Source organism: Equus quagga, chromosome 5, assembly GCF_021613505.1.
Source record: "Equus quagga isolate Etosha38 chromosome 5, UCLA_HA_Equagga_1.0, whole genome shotgun sequence".
Classification (NCBI taxonomy): domain Eukaryota; kingdom Metazoa; phylum Chordata; class Mammalia; order Perissodactyla; family Equidae; genus Equus; species Equus quagga.
Window position 1 is genome coordinate 117,298,324 of NC_060271.1, and position 25,278 is coordinate 117,323,601.

At 45.4% G+C, this 25,278-nt stretch overlaps 1 protein-coding gene across 1 annotated transcript in view; it reads right to left on the reverse strand.

Annotated features, from left to right (window-relative positions):
- Positions 1-14,122: 14,122 nt before the first annotated feature.
- The window catches only part of DPYSL5 (dihydropyrimidinase like 5), a 48,389-nt gene continuing 37,233 nt past the window's right edge, over positions 14,123-25,278 (reverse strand). The window contains exons 8-12 of the mRNA XM_046662596.1: positions 24,509-24,650; positions 23,164-23,306; positions 21,503-21,710; positions 16,289-16,457; positions 14,123-14,329 (exon numbers count right to left, since the gene is read on the reverse strand). Coding sequence (XP_046518552.1) covers positions 14,244-14,329; positions 16,289-16,457; positions 21,503-21,710; positions 23,164-23,306; positions 24,509-24,650 — 748 coding nt within the window. The 3' untranslated portion in view covers positions 14,123-14,243. The remainder of the gene's footprint in view (positions 14,330-16,288; positions 16,458-21,502; positions 21,711-23,163; positions 23,307-24,508; positions 24,651-25,278) is intronic.

A 25,278-nucleotide genomic window follows, 5' to 3' on the forward strand; every position in this document is an offset into this window, starting at 1 on the left:
GTCTACTACTATTTTTGTTGACAAATCAGGTGACATTCAATTTCCAATCACTTGTATGCAGCTCGTGTTTTTTTCTCTTGCTAGCTCTTGAAGCATTATTTCCATTGTTTAGAAATGTCGTGATGATGTCCCTTCAATCTGGAAACTCGTGTCTTTCAGTTTGGGAAGTTTTCTTGTATTATCTCTTTGATAAATTCCCTTTCTTTGATTTTTCTGTACTCTTATTTCTGGAGCTGCTATTTATATGGATTGATCATCTAATTTTCTTGTCTCTCTCTTCTATTTATTTTCGTCTTTTTTATAAGTCTATACTCTCTGGGAGAGTCCTTTATCTTGGAAGTTTTCATTTACTCCTTGAATCATCTCAATTTTCTCTGAAATAACTTGTTCTTATGTTTGTTTTGGACTGTCTTTCTTTTTGGAGATTTTCCTGAATTTTAAGAGTAAGACATACACAGGCTGACTGGAAGATTGGGGCTCACAGGTGTGGCATGTTGGCTGGAGTGTCTTCACATTGGATAGGAACCAGCCAAATCATTGTGGGACCCCCCAGATATTAGAATATAGGTATTTTCTTCTTGGCCAATCAGCTTGCCCAGAGAGGAATCCTCAGATTGATTTCTTGTCTGGGGGTATAAATCTTCTACATTGGTTATGGTAGACGACATGGAAAGGAGGCTGGGGTAGGCTGATGTCACTGTTCACTACTCTGCCCTACACTAAATCCACCTAAATTCATCCTCGCCCCTTGACAGCCTGGAAAGAAGTGGGACAGTTGCTTGTAGGAGCTGGAGAATCTATGGGTCTAGCTGCTCCTCATGGAGAATTTCAGCCAATCATCTTGCTTCCGCTCCTTGGTCTTTGGAGTTCCCTAGAGCCTCTACTCAATTCCTTCCTGGGTTCTGGGGTGTGAAATGGTTTCTTATTGGTCGTTCTCACTGAAGGCAGAATTTTCAGCTTTCCCCACACTGCAATGTTAGTTACCCCTTGTCCATCTGCTTTATATCTTCCAAATTTTTATTGATATCCTTCATATACTCTCATGTCATTTCCCATCTCATTTTCCCTTGTGGCTTAACACCCCTTTTTAATTGCCATTTTAGTGAGGATTTGAGAGGGGACGGAGAAAAATAGGTTTGTTAGTCTGCTATATTTAGCCATTAATGTACTTAATGATTTTAAATTTCTCATTTTGTTTTAAAAGTGTCTAATATTATAAATTCAATCCTAAATGCCACTCTAGCTACCACAATTATTATATTTTGTACTAAGATATTTATATTTTGTATAAACACAGCACAACTTGTATTTTTATCTTTCATGGACAAATGATTCAACAGCTTAAAACAGTTTCTAAACATATGGGTTTATTGATGTTGTAGTTTATTTCTAATTTAATTGCAATGTGGACAGAGAACAAGATCTGTGCAATGTTGATCCTTTGAAATTTTTTTAATCTTGCCTTGAGGTCTAGCAAATGGTCAATTTTTATCATAAATTATTTTTTATTGTGGTAAAAGATGTATACCATAAAATTTACCATCTGAACTATTTTTTAAAGTACAATTCAGTAGCATTAAGCATATTTACATTGTTGTGAAACAGATCTCCAGAACTTTTTCATCTTGCTGAATTGAAACTCTGTTCCCATTAAACAACTCCCCTTTTCCCCCTTCCCCAAGCCCCTAGTACCAACCATTCTACTTTCTATTTCTATGAGTTTGACTACTTTAGGTACTTTATATAAGTGGAATCATAATATTTGTCCTTTTGTGACTTGCTTAATTCACTTAGCATAACATTCTCAAGGTTCATCTAGATTGTAGCATGTGACAGGATTTCCTTCATTTTTAAGACTGCATAGTATTCCATTGTATGCATATGTCACATTTTTGTATCCATTTATCTGTCAATGGACATTTGGGTTGCTTCTGCATTTTGGCTATTATGAATAATGCTGCTATGAACATGAGCATGCAAACATTTCTTTGAGATTCTTCTTTCAATTCTTTTGGATATATACCCAGAAGTGGGATTGCTGGATCATATGGCCCAATTATTTTTTGAGCATTTTCTTAGTTTCTGGCATCATAAGACATTTCATACTGGTTATCAGTGCTGTAGCATGTATCAGTACCTCATTCCTTTTTATGGGTGATATTCCATTGTATGGATATACCACATTTTGTTTATCCATTTATCATCTGATGAATATTTGGATTGTTTCCATCTGTTGGCTGTTATAATAATGCTGCTACAAGTATTTATATACAAATTTATATGTAGACATGTTTTTATTAGGTATACACCTAAGAGTAGAATTGCTGGATTGTATGGTAAATCTATATTTAATTTTTTGAGAAACTGCAAGACCATTTTCCAAAGTGGCTGTATCATTTTACATTCTCACCAGCAGTGTCTGAGGGTTCCCATCTTCCATTTCCTTGCTAACACATGTTATTATCTGGCTTTTTGATTATAGCCATCCTAGTGGGTGTGAAGTGAAATCTAATTTTTTTTATTGCGATAACATTGGTTCATAACATTATATAAATTTCAGGTGTACATCGTTATATATTTTGATTTCTGTGTAGATCACATCATGTTCACCACCCAAAGACCAATTACAATCCATCACCACACTCATGTGCCTAATCACCCCTTTCCCCTGCATCCTTCCCTGCTTCCCATCTGCTAACCACTAATCCAATCTCTGTTTCTATGTGTTTGTTTGTCATTATTTTTATCTTCTGTTTATGAGACCACACAGTATTTGACTTTCTCCCTCTGACTTATTTCACTTAACATAATACCCTCAAGGTCCATCCATGTTGTCAGAAATGGCCGCATTTCATCATTTCTCATAGCTGAGTAGTATCCCATTGTGTATATATATATATGCCACATCTTCTTTATCCATTTGTCCATTGATGGGCACCTAGGTCGCTTCCAAGTCTTGGCTATTGTGAATAATGCTGTGACGAACATGAGAGTGCATGTATCTTTATGCCTTTGTGTTTTCATGTTCTTTGAATAAATATCCAGTGGTGGAATAGCTGGATCATATGGTAAATCTATTCTTAGTTTTTTGAGGAATCTCCATACTGTGTGAAATCTAATTGTGGTTTTGATTTACATCTTCTTAATGACTAATGATGACGAGCTTCTTTTCATGTGCTTATTGGCTATTTGTATATCTTCTTGGGAGAAATGTCTATTCAGATCTTTTGCCCATTTTTTAATTGAGTTATGTCTTTTTATTAGTGATTCATAAGAGTTCTTTATATATTCCAGATACAAGACACTTATCAAATATATGATTTGCATATATTTTCTCCAATTCCGTGGGTGATTTCACTTTCTTGATAGTATCCTTTGAAGCACAAACATTTTTTAATTTGTTTTTTTAAAGGCAGCTCCAAATCTAGTTTATTTTTTTTTTTAAAGATTGGCCCTGAGCTAACAACTGTTGCCAATCTTTTTTTTTCTTCTTCTCCCCAAAGCCCCCCAGTACATAGCAGTATATTCTAGTTGTAGGTCCTTCTAGTTGTGCTATGTGGGATGCCACCTCAGCATGGCCTGATGTGCGGTGCCATGTCTGCGCCCAGGATCTGAACCGTTGAAACCCCAGGCCACTGAAGTGGAGTGGGCGAACTTAGCCACAGACCTGGCCCTGACATTTTTAAATTTTAATGAAATCAAATTTATCTACTTTTTCTTTTGTTACTCATGCTTTTGGTGTCATATTTATGAATTCATTGCCAAATCCAAGGCCATGAAGGTTTACCCCTATGTTTTCTTCTAAGAGTTTTATAGTTTTAGCTCTCACATGTGAGTCTCTGATCCATTTAGAGTTAATTTTTATATGTGGTGTGAAGTAAAGTTCCAATTTTATTCTTTTGCATGTGGATATCCAGTTTTCCAAGCACCATTTGTTGAAAACACTATTTTTCCCCATTAAATCATCTTGGTCAAAAATCAGTTGATTATAGACACTTTTGTCTTTTTTTTTAGGACTCAGTTTTTTTTTTATGGACTCTCAGTTCTATTCAATTGATCTACATGTCTGCTCTTATGCCAGTGCTACATAGTACTGTCCTTATTACTGTTGCTTCACAGTAGCTGTTGAAATCAGGAAGTGTGATCCCTCCAACTTTATTCCCCTGGTCTCTCTTTCAAATCTCGGGGGCAGTGGTTTGCCCTGTGTCCTCCCCTTTCTTATGGATCCAAGAAGAGTTGTTGATTTTTCAGTTTGTTCATCTTTTTACTTGTCGTTAGGATGGAATGGCGACTTCTAAGCTCCTTACATGCAGAGAACAGGAAACTGCTGTATATACTTTATTGTATACCTTTTACACTCAAAGTAAAGTATTTGAATTGAGAAAAAAGATACATCCTTAATATTTTACCAGACAAACACTGTGACCCTTTACAGATGTATGTTATGTCATTCCTTCACATAACCGTTTCAAATTTTGCTTATAACCATAATGTCCACCCTCCCTTCCCCAGCTGAGTATCACGAGGTCTTCTTTCCCCATCCTGGGTTTTAAGAAGCCTCTCTCCTCTACTGGCCACTAGGCAATTCCTGGAGAGGGTCCTAGTTTACACCCAGGGATAAAAGAAAGCCTATACTTTTGATCATTAAAGAATTGAAATGTGACAGTCATCAAGCTGCCACTTGGTAAGTGTTTAACCTCCTTCGTTCCTGCAGGCAGAGTCTCAGTAAATGACAAAACCTAATTTTAAATTCTGCATCTGTGGTCTTTTCTTTCCTGAAACATTTTGACGTAGTCGTGGCAGGATCTGGCACCACATGGACCTTGATAATGGTGGCAGAGGGTTGCCAGATGAGGCCCAGGACTACGCATGGTAAGATCCATTGATGTCTTTCTCTCCAAGCATCTTCCTTACCTTCTCTGTGCTGCCTGGGGATGCTGTGATTCAGCTCCACCCCTGGGGTGTTTCTAGTTCAAAAAGCTTTGCCATATAAGGTAGGCGTCCTAACTGAGCTACCTTTCCCCATCTCTTAAATTTTTCCCATATGATTTCTTAAAATGATCGAATGTCCCGTATTCACCCTTAGGCTAGACCAGAGTTTCTCAAGCTTGGTGCTATTGACATTTTGGGTCAAACAATTCTTTCTTGTGGGGGGCCGTCCTGTGCACTGCAGGATGTTTAGCAGCATCCCTGACCTCTACCCACCCTCCCAGTTTTGACAACCAAAAATTGTGTCCAGACATTGCCAAATGTCTCCTGGGGGACAAAAATCTCCCCTGGTTGAGAACCACGGGGCTGGACTGACTTAAAGGATTATTTCAGCCCAAGGGTTTGGAAGGGAGCCCCACCCCTGCTCAGATCATGTTCCACCATTATGAACCCCAATCTACTGAATCTGTTTAAAAAATGGAACTGGTATAGCAGAGATGTCCAAAATTACAATTTCTCTTGATAGTACTGTGACCACGCTGCCAGATGAAGGTGTGCTATCTGCGAGAAAGTGAGACAAAAGAAAGGCACAATCCTTTCATAGCTTCCCATATGGATACCCGGGAGAAATTAAAAAACCGTCTTACGGACATCAAGTAAAAACCATAAAGTGCTCCCAAAACACAAGCTCAAACTCTCACGACTTAGAAAAGTTACAGGCCTTGACTGTCCAGCAGACCACATTGGGGAAAACTTAACTATAAAAGCCTGGCCATTGAAAAAGTGAGTGTCTGAATAAACCTCAGCAACCCAACACGCAGCACCTCGTCTTAAAACACCCTTGATGGAGCCTCCACGTCTCCTCTTCTGTAGAGACCAGGAATTCTTCTTCAGACAACTCTGCGACAGGCACAGGCCCTCAAGGCCCTGCCATTGAAGTCTCCTTTCCCTTAGGGCCCTGAATCCCCTGAAGACATTGTTCCCTGGCAGCTTCTGCTCCCACAGCAGTAAACGGATCAAAGGTTAACCCCAGGAGCAGTCTAGTTTCCTGGAAAGAACTGTTCTGGTGTCTTGAAACTTGGCGTCTTTGGGAACTGATCAAAGGGAACAACTCCCCTCAAGGTAAACCTAGAATGCAAACCCTCAGAGGACAGTTTAAAACCAAGAATTCTAGGGGTTGGCCCCATGGCCGAGTGGTTAAGTTCATGCGCTCCACTTTGGTGGCCTGGGGTTCACCAGCTTGGATCCTGGGCGTGGACCTACACATTGCTCATCAAGCCATGATGTGGTGGTGTCCCACACGGAAGAACTAGAACGGCTTAGAACTAGGATATACAGTTACGTACTGGGGCTTTGGGGAGGAAAAAAAAAGATTGGCAGCAGATGTCAGCTCAGGGCCAATCTTTAAAAAAAAAAAAAAGGAATTCTAAGAAAGCAAGAGGCAATGAGTAGACAATGAAATTTCAAAAAGCATAACTGTAAGCAACTGTCTTTCACGGTGAGGTGATCTTCGATTTACAAGTGAAGAATCTGTCTCCCCCAAAGGGGCTCGGAGGGCTGTAATTCATAGAACATGTTGTCAATCTGTAGAAAGAAAAAGGGTCTCAGGAATGATTATTTGCTTTTAATAGTAAAAATGTGAAGAATTTGCATTTCGAGAAAAGTATTCAACACACTTCTGTGATTCAAGCCAGAAAGATGTCATGATAGTGTAAATGTATTCATGTAAACCTAAAAATTATGAAAATTAAGATGTTTTTAAACCAAATTTTTAGCATAATCTTAAGCTTAAAAGGAAAAATTCCTGATAGGAACATGTCACTGGCCAAACAATAAATAAAAAGCAAAGACCTTTCTAGAAAGTTGGTAGTTGACCCAACTATCTCCATGCCCTTCCTTGGTAAGAGAATCATTGATAATTCTTATTGATGTTTTGAAACGTTGTTTCAAATTTGGGAATTCAGTGTTAATCGCCTTTCAAATTTAAAAGGTGATTAAAGCCTACTATATAGCAAAGCTGGGAAATTTAATGAGTTAATTTTTTTAAATGTAATTTTGTCTTTTTCTCCCTGAGGTGATAAATTAATACAGAATGTGAAATCAGGAATTTTGAATATAGCATCATTTATTTCAACAAGAATTTGAATTTCTGCATTAAAACAAAATAGCTAAAGCTTTTTGTAAATGTAACACACGAGATTCTGATAGTAGTGGAAATTGTAACTGAAATGTTACAATTGGAAAAATGAGTCCTTTACCAATTTATTCAGTAAAACTCAGATAATCTGAAATGACATAAATCCATAGAAAAGTCTCAACTTAACTTTTGTACTGTTAAAGGAATAAAATATATGCTTCCCCAACATTTGCATATTAACTTTATCTGCTTAGTCTCTGTTTTTTCCTAGAAGTTTCATTAGATTTTGGAAGTTTGAATTCAAATAGCATTAAGGTAGTGGATAGTTGTATTTATCCAAAGGCCTCCTGAAGTTGGCGTTACATAGTGAAAATAAAAATAGTGTTTGTGCATTTGTAAATGCCTAAATTTTGAGCCATGAGTCAATATGATTTCAGATAAAACCTCAAGAATCTGTGTTTATGTGAGTATTGTTAATCACGGGGCATTCTAAGATACTGGTATCTTCTTACTCTCCCATAGGCAAATTAAAGACTGGAAACTAAATTAAAATTCCTAACTGGGAGAATCATTTAGCAAACATCTGCAAAATTTAGTACAATACATGGCATGATGAATGTATTTAGTTGCTCAAGGAAGTTGCATATTATAACAAGATGAACTTGTAGCTCATAAAAGGGAACAATGTAAATTTAAAAAGCTACACTAGACTTTATCCAAGTGATCAAGGTCAACATCAATAGTGATAAATCATGTTGACAGTATATACCCTTAATGTGATGTGATATAAAGGGCACTTTACTTCTGCGGTCTTCCTCCTAAAAACCTGTAACACCAGGCTAACCGTTTATTTGAGAAAAACAGCAGATTTCCAATAGAGGAGCATTCTACAAAATACCCGACCAGTACTCTTCAAAACTATCAAGGTCATCAAAAATGAGGAGAGTCTGGGAAACTGTCACAGCCAAAAGGAGCCCAAGGAGACATGACAAGTAAATGTACTGAGGTATCCTGGATGAGATTCTGGAACGGGAAAAGGACATTAGGTAAAAACCAAGGAAATCTGAATAAAGTATCCAGCAAAGTATGGATTTTAGTTAATGGGAATTTAGTTAATGAGAAATTGGTTCATTAATTCTAATAAATGTGCCCTATTAATGTAAGATGTTAGTAATAGGGGAAGCTGCATGTAGGGTATGTAGGTACTATCTTTTCAATTTTTCTGTAAATCAAAGACTATTCTAAAAAAATGTCTATTTTATAAAGAAAGCTATATAAGGACAGAATTTAAGTTAAAATTTAAGGAAACCTTAAAATAAAAGGTTCTAATTTATTCAAAAATTTTAAAAGGAGGCAGAATTCATTTGGCTATAACTTACATATAAATCTTGCACTAATAACTATGCAGTTACTGTAGATGGGCCAGGTAGTGGTAAAGTGAAAATCTGGTATAACTTTGGAGATTTGAGCCACTTGAGTGGAGCTGGTAAGCAGCCCACGCTCGCATCCTCTAGGAGCTGAGTTGCCATCAAGACAAGACTCATAGCCAAAGCTCAGTGAGAACTTAGATCTGGTAGAAGCTGTAGAACTGAGAAAATAAAGGTTTTAAAGAACCAAAGCCATAGTATTAACATTTTTATATTGAGAGAATCTGTGCATATTTGGTATTTTATGTACTTATAAAAGAAAATTTTGACCTCTTAGAGAAAGCACGTCATAATTAATTTAAAATGTATAACTTATGACCTTAAGTCAAAATCTCACTAAGTTTATGCTTAGCAGTGAAGTGAAACATCTAATAAGCATCTAAGGTCACTATATTTATAAGCTTAATTTTTAGAGTGGTAATTATTTAGTACTTAGGAAAAGTACTTAAAAATGAAATAGGGGCCAGCCCCGTGGCCTAGTGGTTTAGTTCAGCACACTCCACTTTGGTGGCTTGGGTTCAGTTCCCGGGTGTGGTCCTACACCACTGGTCGGTGGCCGTGCTGTGGCGCCTGCCCACAGACAAAACAGAGGAAGATTTGCAATAGATATTAGCTCAGGGTGAATCTTCCTTAAGCCAAAAAAAAAAAAAAAAAAAAAGGAAACAGAATTTTAAATGTAGTTTAAAATGTTGTAAAGTGTTTAATAAAGTTTGTAAATGGGATCAAAGGCCCCTTAAAGGTAAATGATAAAATGTGGTAGACTTACAACTTTTAATGGAATAATAAGATTTATAAGCTAAACTGAAAAGCTTAGGAAAGTGCCCCCAGTCCTCCAACACTCTGCTACATCCAGAGCCACCGAGACCTCATGAAGGCTCCAAGAGCTGTATGGAGACTCGGCTTGTCACAGGAAACCCTTGTCCCCACCCACTGCAGAAGGACCCATCTTCCTCACCTCCCACCATGCCTTGGCCCTTATCTTTCAGTGATGGAAAAAATTTTAACTCCTGGACAGGCATATTAATAGCCTAATAAATATACAGGCATACATAAGGTGACCATATAATTTATTGTCCAAACCAGAACATATTTGAAAGAGCAAGGGGTACCATTAGTAATTATTCTGAGGTGACAGACTTAAACCAGGACTGTCCTGGGCAAACCAGGACAAGATCCCTTCAGGTATAAATGTGTGATTTGTAAATACATGAGGGGAAGAAAGTGAAGAGCTCAGCTTCCATCATAAGATGGTGCCAAGTGTTAACGAAATGTTAGATTTCCTTTAATGTTTTACTGGGAAAGTACTAAGAGCCCTTTCAAATATGTTATCAGCAACACTCTCAACAGCCTTTATTAAACAAGGACCGTAAGGTCTATCCTCCTGTGTATCAGGAAGTTTCTTCTCCATCACTGGGTGTCATGAGACTCTCCCTCCTCCACCAGCTACAAGGCAATTCTTAGTGTTAGGTTGTGCCTGTGTATAAGTCAACCTGCAAATCCGAGTGAAGAAATTGAGGGTGATGGTTGCCTAGCTGCTGACTGGTTCTGGTTTCCCCGAATGCAGATTCTTATAAATGATCAAACCTTATTTTAAAGTCTGAGCCTGTTTTATTTTCCCACAACTACATACATTCAAAGCATCCAGTGTCTTCTCGGGTATCTTCTTTTATTCTTTTGCTATAAACCACCTGATAGCATGCATATGGCCTGCCAAATGTGTGGCCATGTCATTTTTCATCCAAACGCTTACAACGGATTTTTGGCAGTTAATCAAATTCTGGTGTGCTCCCATGTTATGGGAAAGCAGGGTAACACAGACACTTTGGCCCAGTACCATCCCAGGGGCTTGGCAACCTTCAAACCTGGATAATGGTCTTTCCATCTGGCTCAGAAAACCTACCAGAGGTGTACACGCAGCTCTTTTCGTTATAGCCAAGTGCTTGGTCCTAACCGCAGAGTTCCGGGTATTTCTTTCAGTCATGGCCTATCTTATTGGCAGGAGGGTTGCTTATCTGGAGAGAGCTGAGAAAGTTCCCTTGGTGCCAACTGTTTTCCCACACTACCTAAAATTCTCTCATTAGGGTTTTGTCTTTTGGGGCAAAGAAATAAGTACAAGTGACCCCATAGTACTGGAAGCAGCAGTTTCACTCACTCTTTAGTGGGAAAGTGTTTGGTTAGATAATCCCTACCAACATGTGGCTGAGAGCTAGAGAAACGGTACAGGGGTCTTGATGCAGGTGGAAGGGCTTTGAGGTGCAGTGGGCCAATCCAAAAGGGAGGATTCTGAAGCCAGAGGGCAGGCCTGAAGGCCCTTCAAAGACATAGTGGCCTTAGGACGGCCCTTTGTTATGTGATTTTATGAGGCCATGGTTCCAGCAGCCAAGGGTTCCACTGTGTGAAGAGGGGCTATGGGTTTCCAAAATGGTAGCCAAGAGAACAGGCGCCAAAGGGTTGGTGGGGAAAACCTAGATTTCTCCCCTTTTGTATCTAATATTTCCTCTTAATTATACCTGTTTCAGATAACTCAGCAATCTTGTCCCGGGACATCTGGCACCAAAAACCTTGGTTTTGTTCCCACCAGAAGAGGACTGACTGTGAGCTGTTGGGCCACTGAGGCTCCCGTCTTTCAACTTTTTTTCATCGACTCTGCTCAGGCCTCACAGTGAGCTCCAACCTGTTACGTAATGAGTGAAGAACGAAAGCTGAGTTTTCTTAGCAACTGAAGCCTCACCCCAGCCACTGCAGAAGAGGTCCCCTGTCAAACTCCCTCTTCTTTGAAGAAACACAACTGAGACCGAGTGAGAAGTAGCTACAGTTTAATACAAACCTGCACCAGAACACAATGTGTCGGGCTGTTTTGTTTTTGCCTCAAATGGGTGGCCAAAGCACAGGACCATGTGTCATCTTGGGGTTGACACGATCTTAGCACCAAGACATTTACAGAGGAGTGAGGAAGTCACTTGGGTGCTGGGGTGCTGGAGGCTCCATCCCGACCCCAGGCTGTGCCTGCTGCCTGAGCAGCTGAAGGGGGTGTGGGTTTCCGTGTGGTTCTGTGGTTTCTGGATCAGTATTGGAAAAGCCCTCATCATGGCATTGGCTCAACAGAGACCTACTGTGGACTCCTAGCACTACACACACACGCACACACACACGCAAACACAGTAGCACAATTTTCTGGTAACTTAACCCCACAAACCTAGAGAGCAGCTAAGGCAAGAACAACAGTATTTATTCAGCAAGTACAAGACCAATTTGAGAGCTGCATTCAGTGCAACCAGAGACCATTTTCATTCCAACCAGGAGCCAGTGGGGCTGGTGATGGAGCTGGCTGGAGTTCTGCACAGGGGCAAGGAGTAGGCAGTGGGGGCTGGCCATTCATTTGGTTCCTTGAACCTCCTGATTTTCATCTAGAAGCTCCTGGGCAAGGGTGGGGTCTATGTAAGGATCGGGGGTGGATGAAGTGGAAGGCGTACAGTGGACCACTCCAGGATGTGGTCTCCCACAGCCACGGACCATGCATCTCTCGGGCGGAGGCACTCAGAGAAGGTAAAGCTTTCCTAGCCCAAGCAGGGATAGTCTGCCCGCTGGCCACCACCACCACTCGGCTCTTTGGCATCTGCCCAAGGCCCATGACTCAGCAAGGGCTGAAAGGGATAAAGATGATGTGCATTGTACCAAGGGGTCAGTGTCATGCTTTCCCAGGCCCAGATCTCTACCTACTGTCCCCAGGGCTGCCACCTTCCATGAGTGCCTTTGCTGCCTCTGCTCCCTGGGTTACCGTCTCTGTCCTCTCAGCCCCTAGGTGAGGAAGATGAGCATGAAGAGAAGAAGTGAGGATGTGGAGGCAGCTCAAACCACATGGCAAGCCCTCAACATTTAACTAGTTCTGGCTCAAACAGTGACTATGCATTAGTTTGTTTACAAGAAAAAATCTATCTACCTGTGCAAAACAAAGCAGAATGCCTACCAGGGGAGTGAGCGTTCTAGCTGGTTAAACTCTTGGGTGGGATCTACAAGAGACGTCACCCTACTCCTCACCTCCACAGTTTGGGTAGACAGCCAAGCTCCAAGGGTAGCCATGGACGCTTCTGGGGTCAGGAGGCCTCATCTTTCTGGGCCTCATCTGTGAAACGAGGAGAATAATACCTGCTCTGTTGTTGTGAGGAGCAATTGAGAGCTTGTATGTGGAAGTGCTTTGAAAACATGAAAAGCACTATAGAAATATGCAGGGTATGACCACCAGCCCAAGAGTCCAGGAGCCACGTGCAAGCCTGGGATGCTCAAACCAAACGTGCAACATGAAATCACTTCCCCAAGGGAGGACAAGGCTTAATAAGGGCAGGGGCTGGGTCACTTCCCAGCTCACTCCGGGTGCATGGAGATCACCCAGCCTCTAGTGTTTCCATGGAAACCTCTTGAAGCTTCAGAGGCTGGAATGGCCCAACTGGATGTGGGAGGAGGTGGAGGCCACAAGCAGGTGAGGACAAGGTGCTGACCCCAGAAGACCACGGCACCTTTGTAGCAATGCAGTTCTACAACCGGGTCCTGCTGGCCTGGCCTCCTTCCCTGGCATCTGGCTAGCACACTCCCCCTAGGCATGCTCCCCCTCTCACAGCAGGCATGAGGTCTCTCGCCAATCACACAGGAGGAGCGGCTGGGCCTCGGTCCAGCAGGGGGAATTTACAGGAAGCTGGGTGCAGGGGGTGTCAGTGCTGGGAGTAACCAGGGCCAGAGATGGTCTCTAGGGCCAGCATCCCAGGCACCCTCTCCAAATGTAGGAAACTAGACCAGGAGGGGAGGGAATGGGAAGAGGGCCTGAGACAGGGCCTCTGGCAGCCTGGAAGACTCCAGGTGGGGAGAAGGGCCTGTGAATCCAGCACCCCCACCCCTGCTGGGCCCTAGGCTGTCTGGTTGGTGTCAAGTGCAGCATCTCCTAAGGTCCACATCTATTCCTGTTTCTATGCTATGCTAGTGACACGAAGCACCGTTATTTTTCACAGGATGCACAAACAAGTCAAACCAAACCACTGCGCAAACCAAACGTGCAAAACGAAATCATGTACACGCGCCTGGTGCCAGCCTCACGCCCGCCCGGCTCGCCCTTCTGGGCCCGTGACTCTAGAGGGCAGGATGGGGAAAGGAAGAAGCCGGCAAAGGGCACGGAGTGTCCCAACCACAGCCACACCCAGGGTGTCCCAGCCACACCCACACAGGGGCCAGAGGCGAGTCAGGACAAATGGGACATCTTGGGCATGGCTGGGAAGCTAACACCTGTCTGACTTGGGAAAAGTGACCACGGGGGCCTATGGGGATAGGGGAGGGAGTCCTTTTCTTTTAAAACACATCTGCTAAAGTGCTCTGGACAACTGGCGGGTCAGCCAGGGGCAGGGCACTAAAGTCTGGGCTTTCCCCAAGCCAGCTCATGGAGGCAGGTGTGAGAGGAGGGGCTGGGCCGGGCTCTATGCATTGGGGTCTGTGCATAGTGTGGGCTTCCTGGGCCCCAGAAAAGCCTGCCGGGGCCAAGGCAGGAAAGGACTGCAGCAGGAGGAACACATCTCAAAGTGCCTGTTAGGGTTGGCTCGAAGCACAGTGAATCATGTGTCAGACATGGGGAGGGCTCCCCGGGTCCCCTGGCCCCCTCAGGTGGTGTGCTGCCCAGCCCAGCCTCTCCTGCCCCTGCAGCTGCGGCCGGAGGGTGTGCGGGCTGGTGGCAGTGGTGCATCCTCACTTGGGGGGGCTGGTCAGTGCCTTTACCAAATGCCGCTTGACCTGCCTCCGGGAGGAGCGAGGATCCGAGCCGAAGCTCGCTTTGGAACGTGGTCATCGATCTGAGAACCTGCGGGGAAGGAAGCAGAGGGTGAGCTCAGCTGCTCTTGCCTGGCTGATGAGACCACGGCCACCATCTACCGGTGGAGGCTGTTAGGCCCTCCACACGTGTTATCTAATTTGCTCCTCACAACAACTCCATCTTGTTTTACAGATGAGGAAACTGAGGCTCAGGGAAGTTAATAACTTGCCCACTGTTACACGGTGTATAATGGGTAGAGCCTGAATTTGAACCCAGGTCTTCCTGATTCAGAGCCTCCAAGATTAGCTGCCCTACTGGCCACCTTCCCTGCTCCCAAGACTGGGAGCTCTCTCGTCATGCCACAGACCATGGATCAGCCTGTTAGCAAGTGGGCCCCTGTGTATCTGCTTCAGTGAGGAACAGAGGGAGAAGGGGGGGGGGGGTGCTCCCTTGTTTTGGAAAATCAAAGAACCACACCCCAAAGACCCCCACATCTTGAAATCTCGAGACTCAGAAAAGGAGGCCTGGTGCCCCAGGGAGTGTAGGGCGACATTCTTCAGCCTGTCTCATTTAGAACAAAGTCTGGGGCAGAGCGAAGGTGAGAGGATGCCCGATGTTTGCTAAATCTGAGGACTTCTGCCCAGTCTTGGCTTTGCCTGGCAACCTGAGTGGGAGCAGAAGTCACTGGTCAGTGGGGGCCCACGGCCCTAGGGGCTTTACTGCTTCCTGTGGGGCTGACGGCTGCAGGAAGGGCCATGCCCAGCAGCCGTGGGAATCCACACCTCCTGGACTGGCAAGGCCGGAGTGCCCATGGCCCCTCCACACCATGGAGCCCTTTCTGACTCCCTGAACTCATGTCCTGTCACTGGTGTGAGTGGTGGTGGCCGTCAGGGTGGCGGAGCAGTTTCTCAGTAACGAGATAGGCTTTGAATGAGGAGAGTGGTGGAGAGGACCCCTCCCCACAGGCTATCAGCTCCTCATTAGGAAGCACGTCTTCTACCCAGAGCTGCTCCCAGCGTGCAGTTGGGCACAGAGGAAGCTGGGCAGGCAGCCCCACTCCCTTGGCATCTTGCTGGTTTAGCCCTCTGCCTCTTATATTAGGACAGCTTGTGTATGGGCCTCATCTCCGGTAAACAGGGATGGTTTACTGTATGGGTAAACACCACGCTCTGTGCAGAAGGATCTGGATCTTGCTCCTCTGCTGTTCTGGCCCCAGCACAGCCCTTGAAGGGTGGATGCTAGGTCTGCACCTGGGCTAGTCCAAAAGGCTCCCTGCCCCTTTCAAGTGGCTGTCACAGTTTCCATCAAAGCTGCCTGCAGGACCAGGGCATCTTACAGCCTCTGCTTGTTCACTGAGGGCGGTTGTTTATGCGTCAATGACCCCCCACTGTTAACTACTGCATCCTGGGAAACACGTTGTTGACAATAAAGTCCTGAGCACAGACACACCCCATATTGTGTGTCTATGTGAATTATGTATAATACAATTCCCGGCAAACAAGAAGGTGACAGAAGGGCAAACGTGGGGACAAGGTGAGGGAGGGAAGAGAACAGGGAAATAGCAGGTCTTTCTGAGAGGCTCCCGAGGAACGGGGATGGCCGGGGGGGAGGGTAACGGGGGTGCAGTGCCATGTAGCTCAGAAAGGATTAACCCTTCCCAGCTTAGATCATCTCTGGGGCACGCCCTATGTGCAGGGCCCTCAGGATGTTTCAAGGGATGAAAATATCTGAACTCAGAAACCATGAGGAGAGCCCCTGGAGGGCCATGGCCTGTTAGCGCGGCTGGTGCCCAGGGACCAAGAGAACCCCCCCCCCCAATATTTGTGTGCCTCTAATACTGGACCCAGCAATCAGCACTGGACATGGGATGGGCAAGGAGGGAGAAGATGGAGAGGAAAAGCAGCATAAGGTCCACTGCCTGAGGGGGCCTCCTGGCGCCTCGGCCCTCCTCCTGCCACCCCACTGTGGTGGAGACCAGCGTCCAGTCCAAGTGGCCCTTGCTCGTACCAGAGAGGCTGAAGCTGGATTCATGAAGGTCCCTCATGCCCCCGTGTCGGGTAACGGGCCGGGTAGGAGTGTCTGCCAGTGGCGTTCCCATCTCTTTTTTCCCAGGATGCACAACGACAGCTACGTCCCCCAGGTAGGGAGTACGGTCCACTCCCCTCACCTTTAAGATCTAGTGAAGCATGGAGAAGGAGAAAAAGGGAGAAGACAACACCATCAGAGCCCAGACACCGGCACCACCAGAGCCCAGACACCGGCACCACCAGAGCCCAGACACCGGCACCACCAGAGCCCAGACACCAGCACCACCAGAGCCTCCTTGCTGGCTGAGAGGACTGCAGCTGCTGCCACTCTGCTTGGGCCCCAAATTAGTGCACGTGACAAAGCCTTCCTACACTTGAGCCCAGGAGGGGAAGAATTCTCTTCTTGCACCTCTTAAATAGTGCATGTGTGTGTGCGTGCATGTGTGTGTGTGTGCATGCATGTGTGTGTGTGTAGAGGAGATACCCACTGGCTCTCTCCCAACATCGGTGGAATCCTTTCCGAGGTAGCAGGTAGACTTCTGAGGTATTCAGCCTTAGCGAGCACCCCTCACTTAGAGCAATGTCACCCCCTCACTCGCCAGGCTCCCAAGAGGCCATGCCTGTTACTGTGATCTGACAACTTTGTGGGGATAGAGGCTTAACAGGCCGATTTAGACATGAGAGTCCCCCAGTAGCAATACTAGTTAACCTTGTACTCAGAAAAGAAGGAGAGTCACGAGCCTATATTCTGCAACCACACTGCCTAGATTCCAATCCCAGCTCTGTTACTTATAAGCTGTGTGACCTTGTGCAAGTTATCTAACCTCTCTGTGCCTGTTTCCTTATTCATAAAATTAGGATAATAAAGGTACCTATTAGTACTATATATAGAACTGTTATGAGATCAAATGAAATAATATACATAAAGCTCTTAGAACTGCTCTGGCACATGGCAAGAACATATAAGTATTAGTGCAGGGGTCATTTACGGGTGCTTAATCATATTAGGAAGTGCTATTGCAAGGAGGAAGAAGCGTGCTGGAGTGTGTGCATAAGGTCCGAAGGAGCAGCGTAGGTGATCTACACCCCAGGCAGGGACAAAACCTCAATCTCCTTGCTGCTTGATGCTTGTTGAAAATCTTGTTGAGAGAAACAACAGATAGAGGTGATTTCTTGAAGGCTCTTCAGTCTATATACTCCTCTGTATTCTCCGACAACAGATCTGTAGTTTAGCTCGGCCCTCAGGATGTCAGACCTGGACTACACTGTTTTGGCTTTTCCCAGGCTACACTTTGGCGTCTGGCTTCGGAGGCCGGGGTCCCGGCGGTGAAGGGCAGGAGCAGACCCCGGGGGAGTCCTGGCTTTACACATGGCACCTGAGGTCAGAGCTGCCCTCTTGCCAGGGCCTGTGCTCTTTAGGAACTGCTCATTTATAATTTTCAGAAAATGAGGTTTTCTGACAGTTTCTTCCACATACCTGCATTCTGTTACAGAAGGGCTATAGCAGAACAAGTTCCTTTTTCTTGAGGAACTTAGACTGTCATTGTGATAAGTGCTTTCGATACGGCGACTCTGGGTTGAGTTTCTATCGATCCCGGAGGCTGGTGCTCCCATACGGTGGCTCGCCCGAGGAGCAGTCGGCCATGAATTGGTATTTATCTTATGTTTTTGTGAATATGGCTTTCAAAAGGGCTTAAAACACTTTCTCTGCCCTCTTTTGACCTTATTTCTTGACTAAAATATCTTTTTTTGGGAAGACCACAGAACTGTTGTCAGATATTCTTTTTTTTCAAATTGAGATATAATTCACATACCATAAAATTCAGCATTTTAAAACATACAACTCAGTGGTGTTCAGTATATTCACAATGTTGTCCCACCATTGCCACTATCTAATTCCAAAACATTTTCATCACCCCCACAAAGAAACCCCATACCCATTAGCAGTCACTCCACTCTCCCCTCCCCGCTGAAACCTTAAACTATTTTCTGTCTTCGGATTTGCTTCCTCCGGACATTTCATATAAATGGAATCATATAATCTGTGGTCTTTTGTGACTGGATTCTTTCACTTACTAAATGTTTTTAAGGTTCACGTATGTTGTATGTAGCATATATCAGTACTCCATTCCCTTTTATGACTGAATAATGTTCCATTGTATGGATAAATGACATTGTGTTTATCCATTCAACAGTTGATGCACATTTGGGTTGATCCCACCTTTTGGCCTTTATGAACAATGCTGCTACAGAGATTCATGCACAGTCAGGCATCGCTTAACGATGGGGATAAGTTCTGAGAAATGCGTCGTTAGGCAAATTTGTCATTGTGCGAACGTCATAGAGTGCACTTACACACCTGGATGGTATAGCCTACTACACACTTAGGCTATCCGGCACTAATCTCATGGGACCACTGTGGTATATACAGTCTGTCATTGACCAAAACATCATTATGCAGCACATGACTGTACCGGCTTTTGTGTAGACATCTATTTTCATTTCTCTTGAGTAAATACCCAAGAGTGGAACTGCTAGGTCATTTATTAACTCCATATCTAACTCTTTGATGAATCACCCAACTGTTTTCCAAGGTGGCTCCACCGTTTTACATTCCTTACAACAATGAATGAAGGTTCCAATTTCTCCACATCTTCACCAACATTTGCTATTTTCTGTTTTCTTTTTTTCAATTAGATCCACCCTTTCTCAGATATTCTTGTGTGAGTGCATTGCTCTTACAGCTCTTCCTGGCACATCCTCCAGAGGTGGGGCTGAGGCATCCTGCCACTATCTACATCTGGGAAGTATATTGGAGACAGGACCACTTGCCTACTTGAGAGGCCCTGGGTTTGCTTTTGGATTGAACACTGTGATAACTAAAGTCATGTTTTCTTCAGGGAATCCAAGTCTGCTCCCCCACAGCAGACCTGGTTTTGGGTTTTTTTTGTTCGTTGGCCTCTGGGAGAGAAGGGTCTTTAGTTATTCGGAGAGCTTGCCCACAGAGTCGATCTTCTGGTGCTAATATGTCCCGTGGACTCCTAGGCTTTAGGGGATGGCTTCTCAAATAGTTTTACTAGCCCTCACATCTTCAAGAGGGGGAGGAACCAAGCAATGGCAGTAGCTCAAGGGCCCCGAGCCTGGAATCAAGAGAAACTCAGTCACAGACACACTCACGTTTCCTCCTTGTGCCTTAGGGGACTCAGGACTCCCCGTTTGCCTGATCACTTAAAATTCTATCTGGTCATCAAAGGAGTGGAAACCAGACTTTTCCAACTCTGGCATTCCTTGTCCCATCACATACTCCCCTCTCAGCACAGCAGAGCTGGGCCACAGTTTGAGAAAGAAAGGTGTGGTTTTTGTGAATGAACTTATGATCGAGGGGCTCCACTGAGGACCAGACTCAGGGGCCTGCCCACTGCCCCAGCTGATGGAACCCTCCTTCCTTCTGGTCATTGGGTCATCCCAGGACTGGAGCCTCACAGGCCAGCAAGAGTGCAGGGTGTTCAGAGAACAGCAGGGAGGGCGAAGGCTGAAGCAGCTACTTCTGAAAGCCTTTAGGTGGTTCAAGGAGGGAGCAAGGAGGGAGGCCCAAGGAACTGAGTAAAGAAGATTGATTTTTGCATAAAGGATTAGAGATCTAAGATAATAAGGAAGTTTGGCTGAAGGGGAGAGGTCGTGTGACCATTTGATGGCAAGTGTGCCAAGCCAGAGACAGTTCTTAAAAGACCTACTCCTGAGATATTCTGAAGCAGATTTCTAGAGCTCTGTAATGTGGCAGCTGAGTCCATTTTCAGTCAAGGTCCTTTAAATCTCCAGTCTCCTGCTGGAAGCCGGAGCCAATCATGACTGGAGAGAATGGGACCTGGAAATGGGAAGCTGATGTTGATCTGGGACAGCGATCACAATACAGGGTGGGGTGGGGGTGGAGAGGTCACCTGGAAAGGGCCCATAAAAGGGCTCCCCCTCCTCCCACCCCCCGCTGGCACTTAGGGCCTCACCTAAAACACACAGGCCATTTTGCTGGGTCTCCCCACTGGAACAGAGAAGCAGCTGACTGACAGGGCTAGACTGGGCAGTTTTCCCGACTCACCCAGAAACCTTCACTGTTACTACCTCTAGAACACAGATTAAGCACCTGCTGTGTACAGAGGAGTGGGATGTATTGGGCAAAGGAGCAAAAGAACAGGACACATGTGAAGCTGGGGGAGGAAATTGGAAAGAAAAAAAAAGATCGACATGTGTTGTGTGTGCCATGATTACAGCAGTGGCCTCCCAGAGCCTGGGCAGGAGAGAGCTGTTAGGCCCAGCAAGGCCAGGACTCCCAGGCCCTGGGCCATGACGTATCTAAGAACACCCATCCTTTTTAGACAGCATCTGGAAACAGCCAGGCAGGAGCATTTTAAAGCCACAGTATTGTTTTACACCAGAGGAAGGGGCGGGGAAACAGCATGAGGCTCGGTTGTCACTTTTGCTCTTTTCTCATGATTTGGGACCTCCACTCAAAGCCCAGGGCCACAGTTGCCAACACCTGGGTTGTCAGTGAGGATTCAGGCCAGATTCTCCAAGGCAACTCTCAAAGATAAGGCTGGACAATCAGTCCCCAAGTGAGGAGGAAATAGCCAGCCTTCTTTTGGGTGAATGTGTCTACCCAGAGGAGGGGAGCCCCTGGGGAGGAGGTGGAGCCAGAAGCTTTAGTGACCAAACACCCAGGGTGCTTTTGGGATCTGAGATCTGAGGACTGGGTGGGGCCCTTGAGATCTGCTCTGGCCTGACCACTTCAGTGTTGGGGGGCCCACACTCAGCAAAGCCCACCCAGCCTATTAGAGTCATGGTGGGGGGTGGTGTTCAGGGAAAGAGCAACTCCAGGGCGGGTATGGTAACCCAGGCCGAGGCAGGGACCCCTGCCCTGAGGTTCAGCAGGAAGCCTCCTAGAGACCAGATGTCGGGACAGCTGTGAGCATCTCATAGTATTATCCCAGCTCCAGGGGAACTGGGGATGCTTCTCAATAAATTTTACCTTGTTATCGGCGCTTCTTTCCTACCATTTGGATTATTCCCAAAGTGACCATTCCAGGCAATAGGATTTAGTGAGAAAATAGAGTGAGAACATCTTTGAGATGTAAAAGTCATAGCAGATGTCTCCAATAGGGGGGTTCAACCTCCTCCCACACATCTTCTTCCCTGCCCTCACCTTTTCTCTCTGAACCAGCTTCTTGTAGACGGTGTCTGGGAAGGACCTCAGGGGACAGAACTTGCCGGTGCCCTCTGCACACATGAAGACACCATTCTCGTACACGACTCGCCCCCGGCTGATGGTGACCAGCGGCACGCCATGGCAGCGCATGTTCTCGTACAGGTTGAAGTCTCCTCCCTGAACCTGGGTGCTGGCTGAGATGGTCCTGGTGGGGAGGCAGCGGCAGGAGAGAAAGCTCTGAGAAGAGCTGAAGATGTCACAGAGCAATGGGGAGGGAAGATGCTCAGTGGGAACGGATGACACTCAATGGGAAGAAATGATCCCCAAAGGCTGCTTGTTGTGGGCTGAATTGTGTGCCCTCCCCGATTTATATGTTGAAGTCCCAACCCCTAATATCTCAGAATGTGACTTTAGTTGGAGATAGGGCCTTTACAGAGGTAATGAAAGGAAAATGAGGTCACATGGGTGGGCGCTAATCCAATCTGACCCGTGTCCTTATAGGAAGAGGAAATTGAGACTCCAGACATGTACACACACAGGAAAACCACGTGAAGACAGAGGGAGAAGATGGCCATCCGTAAGCCAAGGAGAGAGGCGTCAGAGTGAAATCAACTCTGCTGACATGCTGACACCTTGGTCTTTGACTTCTAGCCTCCAGAACCATGAGAAGGTAAATTTCTGTTTAAGCCCCCCAGTCTGTGGCATTTTGTTATGGAGGCCCTAACGGACTAATGCATTGGGCTAAACTCTAGGGGCCTTTCTACCAAGAGCAATCAGTAACAGCCACACTGCTACAGCAATAGGGACCAGCCCCAGGCATCAGGATGCTGAACGTCGCTTCTCAAGGCACTAATGGAGAAGACAGTGTGGGTATCCCGGCATGGGGGTGGGTGGTGAGCACACCTGAACTTCTTTGCCTTTCAACTATTCATCTTCAAAATTCCAGCACATTTTTGTCTATCTTGCTTACTGCTAGCTTGTGCACCTAGAAAAGTGCCTGGCAAATGGTAGCACTTAACAAATATTTGTTAAGTGATTGAATGAAATTTAATGTTAAAAAACGATTCCCATTTCCCCTGCCCAAATCTCTGAGTAAAAACGGTGCTCTGCATCCTGTGGTGTGATAACTCCTGACACACCTCATTTATTCACTCAGCTTGTGCTCACTAATGCTGTGGGTGTCGAGCGCCGTGTACTCGCCCGCAATGAGAGAAGCAGAGGGTTGGTGGAAGAACCCGGAAGTGAGGGTCGGGATATCTGTCTGGTTCAGCCACTTAATTAGCCATGTGACGTGGGGAGACCCTCTACTCTCTTGTCTTGGTTTCTTCCATTGTAAAATGGCAATAAGAACTCCAGGCTTGAGTGCTTCTTGGGGCTGTGTGAAAATCGAATGTGATAATTGACGTGAAGCGGCTTTGAAACACTGTAAAGTGCTGTGCAGATGGAGCTGCACTGCAGCAGTTCTCAAGACTGTTTTGTTCGCTGGTACGTTTCTAGCGCTTGGACAATGGCTGGCCCTCAAATATTGGTTGAATTGAACACACCTCCGGGTTCTCTGAGCTGGAAGTGGTGCAAAGATGATATGCGTTTGGAGCTCTGTAATACAAGTTCCTTAAATCCCAAGTCCCTTTAGCCCCATGCACCAGGAGGGGCCTTACTTGGTGGCTTCTGGGTCCCACACCACCACGTCAGCATCAGCTCCGGGGATGATGCGGCCCTTGCGGGGATACAGGTTGAGAATCTTCGCTGCGTTGGAACTGGTAACGGCCACAAAACGGTTCTCATCCATCTTTCCTCCGACCTGAAACATGGCACAAGTATCAAGTCAACCAGGCCCAGCATGTGACTCAAACTCCCAGTCACCCTTGACCCTGGCCTGTGGCATTTCAATTGGTCAGAACAATGGTGCTGAGGACAATGTCTTGGGCACCAGATCAGATGAGCCGACCTCCTTGGCTTGTTTCCCTGCACTCACTTGCTCCTTTCTCCTTCATCCAGCAGCAATGGTGGGTGGGCCCTTGTTCCAAAAGTCTGCCTACTTGGTGCAAATCTATCTCCTGTTTGTAAAACCAGCTCAACCCATGTGCCCACTGTGGCTGAGTCAGGAGCTTTCCTTCATCCACAAAGGGACATAAATTCTGTGCTCTGGAAAATATCTTTTGCCCTACCCACCCACCCACTCATGAGAGCACTGTGGACTCTCTTCAAAGGAGACTCCTGAGCCACCTCTTTGGCCTTCCCTGCTCTGGTGGCTGAGTCTTGAGAATGTCAGATGTCCTCGGGCCCATACTCTATGCTGCATCTAATCCATGATAGGTCAAGACCGAAAAACCCTATTCCTCATGGGCAGAACAGGTGCTATTCAAATGAAGTCCCAGCTCTATCTTATTGAAAAGCAATTGGACAAAGTGTATCAAGAACCTTAAAAATGTTCATATCCCTTGGCCCAGAAATCCCCTTCTATGAATCCGTCCTCAGGAAATAATCAGAAATGCTGACATACTCATGGGTAAAGAGGCCCTCTGCAGCGTTCTATCTAGTGCAGAAATTTGAAACAGCTGAAACGTCCAAACATCAGGGAAGGATTAACTGAAGTTGGGTACCTCCATTGGAGGAAATGTTATTTAGCCCTTAACAAAGATGTTTTTAAAGAATTTTTACTGATATAGGTATGACACTCAAGATATACTGTTATATGAAAAAATAGCATGAACCTTGTTATTAAAATAATGTACAGTACATGCATAGAACTAGAAAGAAATATATCAAAATATTAATAGTTTGATTTCTCGGTATGGAATTACCAGGATTTTTTTCCTAATACTTTTCTGTATTTTCCAAATTTCTATACAAGGCCTTATTACCTTTCTGATCAGGAAAAAAAATGAAGACCTTTTTGTGGTTTTGTTTTTGAGTGAACCAAGGAGCTGCGGTTGATGCGGCCCTCCTAAGGGTGACAACTCTTGCTAGGACGAGAGCGGGCAGGGGCTCCTGAGAACATACCACTCCTCTCTCCCAGATGACGCTCATGCGGTCCTGCACGCCGCTCACTCCGTGCGGGATCTTGGTGAAGTCCTCCTTGCCCATAGCTTTCTGCTTCGTGGTGAAAGGCCGGTGATCTGATGCCACAATATTCAGTGTATCACTGTGTAGAGGGAAGGACGTGACCAGTAAGGGGAGGAACAGGGTCCCAGAGGCTGGGGACAGGTATAGAGAAAAAGCCTTTGCTGGGGAACTGGTAAAGCTGATTCCAATCTCAGCTCTGCCACACAGTAGCTGTATGACCTCTAACAATTCACTCAATCTGTGCAAACCTCAGTTTACTCATCTGCAGAATGGGAATATGAGCGAGCGTGGTACAGACTGCCGGTGTCACAGGAGTCTGGGATGTCAACTTTTAAGAGTTAAGATAGTGGGAGAAGAAAAATTAAACTTAAGAGTTTAGCTAAAGTGAGAGGGTGGCAGTGGTTCTACTTCCGAGGAACTATATGCAAACTGCTTCTCTTCCCTCAGCGCCCCCAGTCCTTGCTGGCAACAAGCTCGTGCTTGGTAAAACACTCACAAGCTTGATGTTAAGCTTTGCTAAATAACTTGAAGCCATTGCCTTCCTTGGATGTGGGGGTTCTAAGGGCCCAGAAGGGGAGAGGAGAGACAGGACAGAAGAGAAGTCCGCCTTAATAAATCAGCAATGGTATGCAAGTCACCTGGTTCATCACCACTCCCGTCCATGACCATCATTCTCTGACGGTTGTTGGCACCAGCCTCCATGCAAG